General features: G+C 42.4%; 1 protein-coding gene across 1 annotated transcript in view; it reads right to left on the bottom strand.

Annotated features, from left to right (window-relative positions):
* Positions 1–12,159, bottom strand: part of ADAMTS19 (ADAM metallopeptidase with thrombospondin type 1 motif 19) — a 249,934-nt gene that overhangs the window by 67,141 nt on the left and 170,634 nt on the right. The window contains exon 13 of the mRNA XM_032795450.2: positions 10,649–10,818. Within this exon, the coding sequence (XP_032651341.1) occupies positions 10,649–10,818 (170 nt within the window). The remainder of the gene's footprint in view (positions 1–10,648; positions 10,819–12,159) is intronic.

The raw sequence follows: 12,159 nt of genomic DNA, 5'->3' as shown, positions 1-12,159 counted from the left end.
ACGGGGTGCCTCTGAGCACGTTGGCAGGATTGGTCCACTAGGTGAGGAATGTGCAGACCCAACGTGGGACGGTCAAGGGGGAGTCCGAGTGAGCGACATGGGGCCTGCAGACTGAGAGGAGCCACAGCTGTAGACAGTGCACGTGGAGGCGAGCATGTGGTGTCACATGGGTGCAGGCCTCCATGTGGTCAAGGAGGCACAGACAACGGCATACTGTTGTGCACACGTTGCAGTGCAGGGTTGTCATGAGAGCTGTGAGGGTGGCTACGCGATCTGCTGGGAGGAAGGCTCGCTCTGCTACAGACTCCAGGCACGCTTCGATGAAATGGATTGTTTGCATTGGGAGAAGCATGGATTTCTCATCATTGACACAAATGCCTAGAAAGGCAAGGAGCAAGTGGAGCATGGTGACAGCTGCTGCCATCTCGGCAAGGGATAGTGCCACCAGGAGCCAGTTGTCCAAGTAAGGGAATACAAAGTGCCCAGTCGGAGAAGGTGGGCTGCTACAACCGCAAAGACCTTGCTAAAGATCCTGGGGGCCATCGCGATGCCGAAGGGAAGAAACTTGAATTGACAGTGATTGTCCCCTACGCTGAAGAATTTGTGGTGGGCCAGATGGATGTCGATATAGCTACAATGAGTCAGGAAAAAGATCTTGGATTCAAAGTGGACAATTGTCTGAAGATGTCCATGCAGTGTGCAGAGGCTGTCAAAAAAGCAAATAGGATGTTAGGAATCATTAAAAAGGGGATAGAAAATAAGACTGAGAATATATTATTGCCCTTATATAAATCCATGTCACGCCCACATGCTCGAATACTGTATACAGATGTGGCTCCTCACCTCAAAAAAAATATACTGGCACTAGAAAGGTTCAGAAAGGGCAACTAAAATGATTAGGGTTGGAGAGGTGCCCATATGAGGAAAGATTAAAGAGGCTAGGATCTCAGCTTGGAAAAGAGGAGACTAAAGGAGGATATGATAGAGGTATATAAAAATCATAGTGATGTGAGAAAGTGGATAAGGAAAAGTTATTTACTTATCCCATAAACAAAAATTAGGGGTCACCAAATAAAATTAATAGGCAGCAGGTTTAAGCAATAAAAGGAAGTCTCTTCACGCAGTGCACAGTCAACTTGTGAACTCTTACCTGAGGAGGTTGTGAAGGCTACGACTATAACAGGGCTTAAAAGAGAACTGAGATAAATTCATGGTGGTTAAGTCCATAAATGGCTATTAGCCAGGATGGGTAAAGGATGGTGTCCCTAGCCTCTGTTTGTCAGAGGATGGAGATGGATGGCAGGAGAGAGATCACTTGATCATTGCCTGTTAGGTTCACTCCCTCTGGGGCACCTGGCATTGGCCACTGTCGGTAGACAGATACTGGGCTAGATGGACTTTTGGTCTGACCCAGTACGGCCGTTCTTATGTTCTTATGTATGTTTATGCATCTTTCATGTTGAAGTCTGCAAACCACACATGCTGGAGGAGGAAGGGAATGATGGATGCAAGCATCATTATATGTAACTTAATCTTTCTGATGGAAGTGTGGAGTAGGTGGAGATCAAGGATAGGGTGGAGAACCCTGCCCTTCTTCAGAATGAGAAAGTACAGGGAGTAAAAGCCCTGGCCAAGGAAGGGGGTGGGCATGGGTTAAATCACACCCTTCATGAGGAGGGCATCTACCTTGTGTTGGAGGAGGGTGTCATGGGCGAGACTCCCTGGAGGCATACTAGGGGGGTCCCAGTGGGAGGGAAAGGTGAGGAACTCTATCGAGTTGCCATGTTGTATGATCTCCACTACCCAACTATCCGTTGTGGGCCATAGATAGCGATGTGGCGGGTTCACAGATCTCGACCAATGCATCAAAATAGGGCCTTTGATTGGTGCTGTGGCATGGTGGAGGAGGTGGCCATGGCAGATGAGTGCTGGTACTTGGATCTAGAGCACCGTCAGGCCAGCTCCTGGTACCGGGTGTAGGTGGGCTGGTACATTGGGTATGGGTGCAGAGGACTGGAGAGTTGCTCTTGAGTCCTTCACGGAGTGCAGAGCTTCGTCCATTTTGGCAGAGAATAGCTTCCTCATCAAAGGAGAGGTCCTGGATGGTGGATTGGATCTCCCTGGGAAAAAACTGAGGATTGCAACCACACTTCCTGTCGTATTACAATGCCCATGGCCAGGGAGCAGGAGGACATGTTCACTACATCCACCACAGCCTGAAGGCTGACCTTGGCTCTTAGGAGCCTTCCTCCAGGAGGACCTGGAACTGCTGTCATTAGTCCTGTGGGATGTCCTCCAAGAACTCTGCCAGCTTTGCATAATTATTAAAATCATACTTTGCCAGCAGAACCTAGTAGATAGATATACAGAACTGCAACCCAGGAGGTCTAGTCACTTCGCTGCCTTATCTCAATGGGTGGAGGTAGTGTGTTGGTGTGTCTGTTCTGTGACTGCACGCGCTACCAACATGGTAGGGGGCATAGGAAAAAATAAAGTGATGCCCCTTAGCTGGCACAAAGTATCTATACTCCCTCCTCTTGGGGCTTAGGACGCAGGAGGCCAGCGCTTGCCATACTGCCCGTGCAGGTTGCAAGATGGCCTTTTTGATGGGCAGAGCAATGTGTGTTGGGCTCCGAGGCTGGAGGATGTCCAGCAGCTGGTGAGGTTAGCCCTGGACCTCCTCCAGGGGGATACATAAGTTGAGGGCCACCTGTACAGCAACTCCTGGTATTGGTGGTGGTCATCAGTAGGTGAGAGGGTGGAGGAGATCAGGGCCTTGTCCAGAGAAGAGGAGGCCACCATCGGGACCAGGGACACTTGCAGTACCGGGCTGTGCTCTAGGTCTTTTTCTGGGTCTGAGCCGGGTGGCTCCGGTGGAGGGACCCAGTGGAATGGTGCGAGACCATCAACAGTGGGTACACCTGGTGATAAGGGTCCCATGTGGGCTATTCCTTCCATGAGGCTGGGTCCTGGGAGTACTGTGGGCCGCAAAGGCACAGATACCACTCCGATGGGATCAGAGAGCAAACTGTCTGGTGTGGCAGATGTGCTTGGTAATCTGAACTATGCTGGGAAACTAGGGAGAAGGATGTCTCTTCCACTGAGAAGCCCTCTGAGCCCAAAGAGACCTCTGGAAGTGCCGGAGATGTCGGTGCAGGCAGTGCCGCAACCAGTGGAGGCGGTCCTGGCTGAGGAGGATTGGTGCATCTGCCAGTGTAAGAGGCTGAAGAGTGAAGAGAAGTGGCAAGGGTGAGTACAGAAGGTCTAAGTGTACTGCAGGGATCAGCGGTTCCACCCGTCCCAGTATCCAGGGTACATCCCGCTGGCTGCTGAACCAAGAGGGGTTGCGCAGAGAAGAGCCCAGGGACTCCTGCTGGGGCTGAGGGGCACATGTTGGCGGGCTGTCCTACCACTCAATTGGCATGGAGACCAACGGTGATAGTGTCTCTTTCTTGCACTTGGCCCTGCCCTCTGCCTTAGGGAGTGGCATGGCAGAATCCTCACACAACCTCTCACTCAACTGGGCCTGGCTCAGGGTGGGAATGCAGTGTGTTTCAGCAGTGTGCAAGAGAGCTCGTGGTTCTCCTTCATCACCTTGTCACGTGTCGGCAGTGCTGGTGGATCTGGGCAGAGGCTAGAGGGTGGAACGCTCACTGCTGGTGAAGGGCAGTGCACAGTCTTTACTAACAGTCCAGGACTGGACTCTGTATGAGGACAGAACACTTCTTCCATGAGGAACTTGGGGAGTCACAAGACATGGCTGTCACAGGTCCACAATGGAAAGGACTTGCAGATGTCACAGCACGTTGCGAGGTATGCCTCTCCCAGACAACAGAGACAAATGTGTTCATTTCTCACTGAGAATGAGTGAGGGCACAAGGCATAGTTTTTAAACCTCGGAACATGGGACATAGTCCCCCAACAAGGTTGGGGTGGTCCTCATAAAGGTTGATTAGCTACACTAACTATTTACATTATTTACAGAACTACTAAAGAAAGAAACGGAAATAACTATGTACAAATGGACTATCATTCTTGTAGCAACTATGAGTGCTGAAAACGTCTGGCTTCAGCACATGGTGTGCATGAGTATCCGCATTTGGAATACCAATCCAATAGGGACCATCCAATAGGGACCATCACTTGAAGAAGAATCTACACTTTTATTTCGCTATACTTCTGACAGATCATAAATACTGGTTAAAAAAAGAACTTAACACATTCCGGATTTTCTAACTATGCAGATAAAAAAAAAAAAAGCATTTATTTTTAAGAAAGTACATTTCCAAAAGAACCATACACACATTTACAAAGAACTGAAAATGCTTCCCTACTGTTAGAATAAACAGGGGGGTTTCCTTACTGCTTTTACATCTACTTTATGAAAATACTGCATGAATAATTATGTAAATTGATTTTTTTAATTCTAAAAAGCCTGAAAAATGATCTTACCAAAAGGCTGCTTTTCACAAACATAACAGTTTGCACTATCATTGCCAAAGCAATCAAAGATTAAAGGTTTAACAGCCCTGGCATTGGTAACATGGAACAAAAAAATGAACCACATGTTCATAATATCTTTGTTTACAATTAGCCTGTTGATTTTACTCTCAAACTGTTTGTAGATTTTTTGATCAATATAATTACAATTCTGGCTTTAAAATTAATTTCACTTAGTCACATGTACTGTCCGCCTCTGTACCATACTGACTTCTAGATAGAATCTCAGAGGCCTTTGGCTTAGTGAATGGTTTTATCAAATATCAAGGGTTCACATCTCTGTCAAATTAGAAAGTGTACTTGAGCTAAACTTTTCACCCTTTTAAATTTTGTTTTAGCCAAGTCATAGAATACTGACTTTCTCCTGGAGAACATGTATCAGCACTTTTGAAATGAATGTCTTACCAAGACATAATTATTTGCTTAAAGTAGTACCTTCGTATAATTTCTTTAGAAAAGTAAAACAAAAACAGATAAAATAAAAGAACACAACAAAATGTGGTTAAGGTTGATGGGAAGCATACAATGAGACATACTTGGCTGCAACAAAATAAAGAGGCTGGTTTAGCTCTCCCTCCCTCATTTCCATTATCCCTATTTTGCAGTCCAATGTAATTCTGCACAACTGCTACCACACAAAACCTCAAAAACTGGCTTAATATTCAAAGTCCTATCTGCCCTTTTCTAATTTTAAAATAAAATTTATTCTCCCTTCAGAATGCTATTCTGAATTACCTACTTCAAAACCCACCTATAATTTATACCAGGGTAGGCAACCTATGGCATGCATGCCAAATGTGGCACGCAAGCTGATTTTCAGTGGCACTCACACTGCCCGGGTCCTGGCTACCAGTCCAGGGGGTTCTGCATTTTAATTTAATTTTAAATGAAGCTTCTTTAACATTTTAAAAACCTTATTTACTTTACATACAACAATAGTTTGGTTATATATTATAGACTTATAGAAAGAGACCTTCTAAAAACGTTAAAATGTATTAATGGCATGCGAAACCTTAAATTAGAGTGAATAAATAAAGACTCGGCACAGCAATCTGAAAGGTTGCCAACCCCTGATTTATACAATACTAATTTAAGAAAGATAGCTGTAACGTTCACATACTCAACTTGCCTAACTCCCTTCTCAGTTCACGAATCTTACTTCTGTAGTATCTAGTCCAGTGAGGACTACTCCATAAATGAGGTACTGTTCAGCAGGAAGGTGACAGAATGAGGCCCTTTATTATTTGTTAATTTTTCAAACTGAAGAAGTCCAAACCAGTTGTGTATCATGAAGCACAGCTCTGCACCAGATTGACAGTGAAGAAGGAATGGGAAGGTTGAATTCAGGACTACTTGGATCATAGGCTAGATACCTTCCATGCAATGGGAAGCAGTAGCTTTAGACTACTGGAGCCCTGAGGCTTCATGGTAGATAGAATCTCTGTTTCCACTAAGCAAACTGAGGGAAGAAGCCATCCTTCCCCTTCCCAGCACAGAATTACCAAAGAGGGAGCTGTGCAACGGAACCAGGATTTTGTCAGCAATAATTATTACATTGGTAGAATTTAGATTCATATGTAAAATCTAGAAAGGACTATGCAATCACTTATTACTTTTTATTGATAAATATACTATCGCAGAATGGCTGTATGTTGAACAATATTAAAAATAGTAAGCATAACTTGTTGACCATTATCAATATTTGAAGGACGACACTCACTATTAAACTAGGCAATTATTATCCTCAGACAAAAACCAAAGAGATAGACCTTTCACTAAGCCCCAAAGGTCAAGAGAATCTGGCTCTGGCTGACCCACTGAGACAGTGAATTCCAGAACCAAAGGGGCTCCACTGAGTAATAGCTATCTTATGTACTTACATGGTGCTCATTACTGTAGTATCTGAGTGCCTCACAATCTTTAATGTATTTATTCTCATTACATTCTGTGAGGTAGGGCTATTATCCCCATTTTACAGATGGTGAACTGAGGCAGAGCGAGACTAAGTGCTTTGGCAAGGTCACACAGGAAAGTTGCGGCAGCGATGGAAAATGCCCTAGTCACTGGAATATCCTTCCTTACAGACATCCTCCAGACATTCAAATTTAGAGTTACCAACATATCTAACCCCAGTGAACTTCAACTGCTGTGATGGAACAGATAAAGACAGTGGTCTCTTGAGCTGTCATGATGCAAGGCATATAGGACTTTACAGATCCAGTACCCACTCCCTGAATTACATTTAGATTATCAAATAACAACTTTCCACTTACTGAAATGTGTACAATACTGACATCTAAAGTTTAAACTGCCTTCCAGTCTCAGTGGTTGGGTGGTTTGACTGGATTGGCAGACGCCCTTTTGCTGCCTGGGTGAGGGGAAAGTCCCTCTCCTCCCCTAATCTATGTGGCTACGTTCAGCTTGGAGGGGAAGGGAGAGAGTGAGGTTGAGTTGACGATAGAGCAGAGCATTTGAGTCAATCCCTGAGTGTCCAAATGGCTAGTTTAGAGGAGATGGCTACCCAGGATTGGTTGCTGGCCTGCCCACCTCCTCCCAGTAAACAAGGCCCCTCGTTGGGTTTGAGAGCCAGCAAAGACAGTCCTGCTATCACCTGCCATGCATCCCCATGAACTAATGAACATGAGTGTGGCAGAACTGAGTGTCCTGGTATACCATGGAAATAGCCTGATCAAAACCACAGAGGCAGCAGAGGTGCAGAAAAGCCCTTTCCCTCAAGACAGAATTAACCACTGCTCTGAGGGTTTTTCCACTTCTTCATAGAACTCAGGAGGCCCACTTGGGTGCATAGGACTTTCTGAATTGTTGCAGCTTTCAGTAGGGCCCAGTGCAGGGTTATGGCAGCTATCAGTTGGCTAGCTCCTAAACCTGAGTGCAGGGTCTATGAGGTGTCCAGCAAGTTTGGGTTTTGTCAAGGATGATGAGGTCTCTTGAGATCTAGCAAGGATCCTCATCTAGTATGTATCCCTCATCTCTACCCTCATTGCATGAGAGGGGAGAGTGACACAGGGATCTCAACAGCTGACTACATCGATTCAGTGACTTAGTGGGCTAGGCCAAGGGTGTTTGACCTCTTGTTGTAAAGCCAGGAATATCTACACTAGACCACAGTTTTGCTTGGCAAGGTTTTGGGTACAGTACAACTAGTGTTAATTTAGTTCAGTAAAGTTACAGCCTGCTCCTTAAACCCATGTTCTATGTAGTGTGACTTCATTCTCCACGTGTTCTTTCAATCTTTAAATTACACTTAATAATGTTTATGATGCAAAAGCTATATTGGATATTTCAACTTAAAGTACCTCTTTCAAGCTTTTGATTAATATATAATGCTCAATACAGGCATCACATTTTATTTGTATGTCAAATACAAGTGTTGAGTGAATCAACACATTACAAACATGACCCTTAGTGTAAATGAAAGGGGACCCCTGTGAGTGACACACAGTAAATGAACTATGGGACACCACTTTTTTATGCATATTTCTGTATTCATTCCTTTTTCTATACAGTGCCACTTGTCTTTTTGATACCTGCACACCCTCTTCATTTTCTGACTGAAGAATTGTGACTTGAATTTTAAATTAAAACAAGACCCTATGGTTCCAAATTACAACTTGCCTTTATTCCCATTTTTATTATTTTTACAATTTCTCATTTATTTTTCTCTTATTTCTGTTCTTCTTAAATAAAGGAGCTTCATTGATCTTGAGGCAAGGCACCAGGCCACCATATATATATATGCACATATACAATGTAAATATTGTATTATACAGTGTAGGTAGGGTACCACACCCACCTTCAAGAAAGAAAAAACTTGGACATTGGACAAAGGTGTAGCACTGAATATATGGAAAAAGATCCTTCCATACTATAGAAAGTCCAATTAGAAGAAATCATAGTTCACAAACTGTATATTCCCCAGTTGGGAAGCTGTCAAAGAACTTGCATGCCCTCTGTTAAATCATATTTGTCTATGTATTTGCAAACACACACACAACATGTATTCAATTAAACTGTTTTTATCTAAAAATGTGATCTCATTTACTCTTTCTTTAATGAATTCTGGAGGGAATCAATCACACCTACTCTATACCTCTGCCAACTAGTGGCTCATATACAAATGTTATTTTCAATGGGAATCAAAGAAATTATGTACAATTCTTTCAAAAAGAATCTGTTGCTCACATAGTGAGAAACACAGGTAATGTAAGGAAACAAATTATATTTGAAGGTGCAGTGTCTAATTAAAACTGGTATTTCTGAGCACCTTGTTGAACAATGGCACCAATTTAGATATTTCTTTGTGGGGAGGATGGAATTTTGGTCCCTCCTCCTGGCAGGGACCTCAATCTGTTCCATGCTCATTCTCCCTAGGGCTCCGGGTCTCCTTCAGCAGAGAGTCTTCCCTCTCATTTACTCACCTGCTGTTGCCAGGACTCATGTTCTTCCCTGCACTCTGATGTACAGGAGAGACTCCTCATGTGCCAAACTACAACACCATTTGACCCATCTGCCCCACTGTCTGGATGGAAGGGAATCCAGGCCAAATTTGAGAGGCATTGAGATCCCGTGTGCTAGGTCTCCAATGCCACTCACTGAGGTTTCCCCAGACTGCTCCTTTGTATGCACAGAGGGGCTGCTAGGTTAAATTTCAGTGGCATTGAAACCAGACAGCTTGAGTGATGCTCCAGATTGCTCCAGCAGCAGCTGTACTGATTTAGTGCAGGACCACTGATTAGAATTTGTCAGGCTTTACCCCAAGCTCTGCAGCCTATAGAATTTTGGGCAATTGCAAAAACCTTGGGGAGGGCATTCACATCCCCTGCTCCCCAATTGGCACAACTGCAGCTGCAGAGTGACAGGATTTGTGACCCCAGCTGTAAAGGGAACCCTTGATACAAAACATAAACCAGTCTCCATCTTATGTTTTAGAAACAGCACAAGGAAATATTTGTTTCTATAACGGGGATTTTAAAAAATATACCAGGCAGTAACATTCTTTCCTTGAATGTAAATCAATGTATAAACATAATGAAAATTAGTTTATAGCCTTCAACTTTGACTTTGGAAAGCCCAATGTCACAAATGTCACTGGGAGTGGGTGTACCAGGATTTCTCAGCCTTTGCTGGAGATGTTGCTGGAAGGAGGCTGTAGCAAATCAGAAACCACCAGGATACATAAGAAGGATTGCCTACTTCTTCTAAGCGGAAATTCAGGGTGAAGCTGGAACGAGTGAGGAGCATCTCAGTCTTAACTCGAAGCCTTGGGCCTGGGCCTAACCATTAGACTGCATCTTCAGTTAAGCAGTGTGACAAACTGATTATTTTTGTTGTGAGGTTTAAAGGCCCATGCAGGTAAATTTTGAGTTTAACCTTACTTAACTGTTAAAGGACCACAAAAAGCTCACTGAATGAGATGCTTTGCTCTTGGAAAGCTTTGACAGTCGCCTTTGAGCAAACAATTCATCAGAATGAATTTGTGAGTGACCTCAGAACTTTGGCACTTAGCAATTCAAAAATGTTATTTTAAGATGTAGGTACATAATTCTTTCTGACATAGATGATTGCTGTTAATATGAATGATTCTGACATTTTCTTTTAGTGTTGCATTATAAATTGCAATAAAGCATTTCCAAATGATCTCACACCTCAGATTGAGTTTTAATACACATTAATTATTGCATCAGTAAGTCATATGTTATCTTTATCAACAGTTGATTATTTTAAAAATGGCTTTTGTAACTCAATTCATCAAGTTACTTTCTTTGAGGAAAATACAATATGACTAAATTTAAAGACAATTCACTATAATAGCAGCTATCGTCCACATTCCTAGCCTGGACTTGGGTAGAATATTTTCTTTTCTAGACCATTAATATTTTGTGCTAACTTTAGCTTACAGATATCATAAACATTTGGTATCACTCTTTCCTTGGTGAGTGCACACTTTAAGGTAATAAAGAACATTGCATGCATTGCTACAATGAAACAATGTGGATCTTATTTTAAAGCTTGAGCCTGATGAATTATAATTTTCTTTTTTTACACTGCTTTCTAAATGGACATTATAATATTGGATCTAATACTTAGAAGTACATCAAAAGTTAAATGGGTTATAGTTTACTCTTACCTTCATCTATAACAGCCTGCCACTGGAATACATGCTTCTGATATGAAGGTCTGACAGCGAAGGCCTGACATTGCCAGTCCCTGAACGTAGGCATTCCAGCAGAACAAGAAGGATTCTCACATATTTTGTATTGTATTCTGGGTCCATGACAATCTCCTTCAGGACCCGGCCTAGAGAAATGGAACAGACGTCTTTTATTTGTTGGTGACATTCTGCCAAACTCTTAAAACACAGTCCACTTCATTCAGTCTATATAAAAAATTGCTTTAACAAGCAGACATCTTTTGATGAAATACATTAACACATTTTAAAAACAAACAACTACAAAATCAAACAAAAAAAACCTTTGGCTTCTGTTTTTCCATCAATTCTCTTAAGAAAGATTCACAAATTCCAAATTTTCGTTTACACCGGGGAATAGATGGAGAGGGAAGTTCAGCACAGGTATTCAAGACAGGTTATTATAGCCCTCCAGCTGCTTTTTTCAGTATAATTCAGGTGGTTTTTTTTCAACTCCTGATTAAGCCAAAGCTGAGTCTAAATCATCAATGAATGGGCACAACACTTGCATATACTTCAAATTCACAGCTTTCTGCAATTTACTGGTGCACTGTTACAGTTTTCACATTCAATTCCCCTCCCTCTACTTTTTCTTCTGGCCTTTCCGTTGTTCCTATGGGTGCTAATTATGGAAGAGCAATAGCAGACTGCAGAAACTGGACAATCTATGGAAAATCTTGCTTGGAAAACTAGTGAAATTAAGACATCCCTAAGTGCTGGACATAGTTTATCGGTATCTTATAATACAGCTAGAAGTGACATTCACATGGGAGGGAGCTAGGGAATAATTTTGCACACAGCAAAAAAAATCTTTTCTGTCAGAATACCTTGTTCAATACACCCATTTCCATATTTTCCTCATCTTCCATTTTACAAACTCCTCTATCCATTTATCTCTATCGCTGGTATGTTTTTCCTCACTTTTTCTCCATCTTTTTTCTTCTTCCCACTTATGTTACCCATTCCTCTTATCGCTAATTCCCTCTTCACTATTTCTCTTATATTCCTTTCCTATGAAGGAAAAAATGGTGTTGAGCAATTGAGAGGGGATGGTATTTTTTTAGACATATGTTCAGAGTTCTGGGATGAAATCCTGGCTTCACTGAAGTCAGCAGTTAAACACTCCTTGCTTTCAATTTGGCAACTTTTTTTGTTTATTTTTGTTCAGACCTATTTAACTTAAATGCTTGTAAAAATTGTTGAGAGGAAAGATCTCTCTATGACAGGTTTAAGCATCTGTCCAATTGAGGGTAAGACAATTCCCATTCCAGTTCTCATCTCCTTCAAGGACTCCTCCAGCAAACACATGGAAGACAAGACCTGATATTCTGGATATTTTTTTTCAGGTGAAAAACATTTAAAAGGCTTGAACTCACTTATTTTTTCCTTTGTAGGTCACCTTTAAAATATACTTGTATTCTTTGATACAGTACTTCCAAAAAAGTTTACAC

The sequence above is a fragment of the Chelonoidis abingdonii genome, chromosome 6 (genome assembly GCF_003597395.2).
Source record: "Chelonoidis abingdonii isolate Lonesome George chromosome 6, CheloAbing_2.0, whole genome shotgun sequence".
Classification (NCBI taxonomy): Eukaryota; Metazoa; Chordata; order Testudines; family Testudinidae; genus Chelonoidis; species Chelonoidis abingdonii.
The sequence above is the reverse complement of the archived record's forward strand: the minus strand, read 5'-3'. Positions and strand labels throughout refer to the sequence as shown.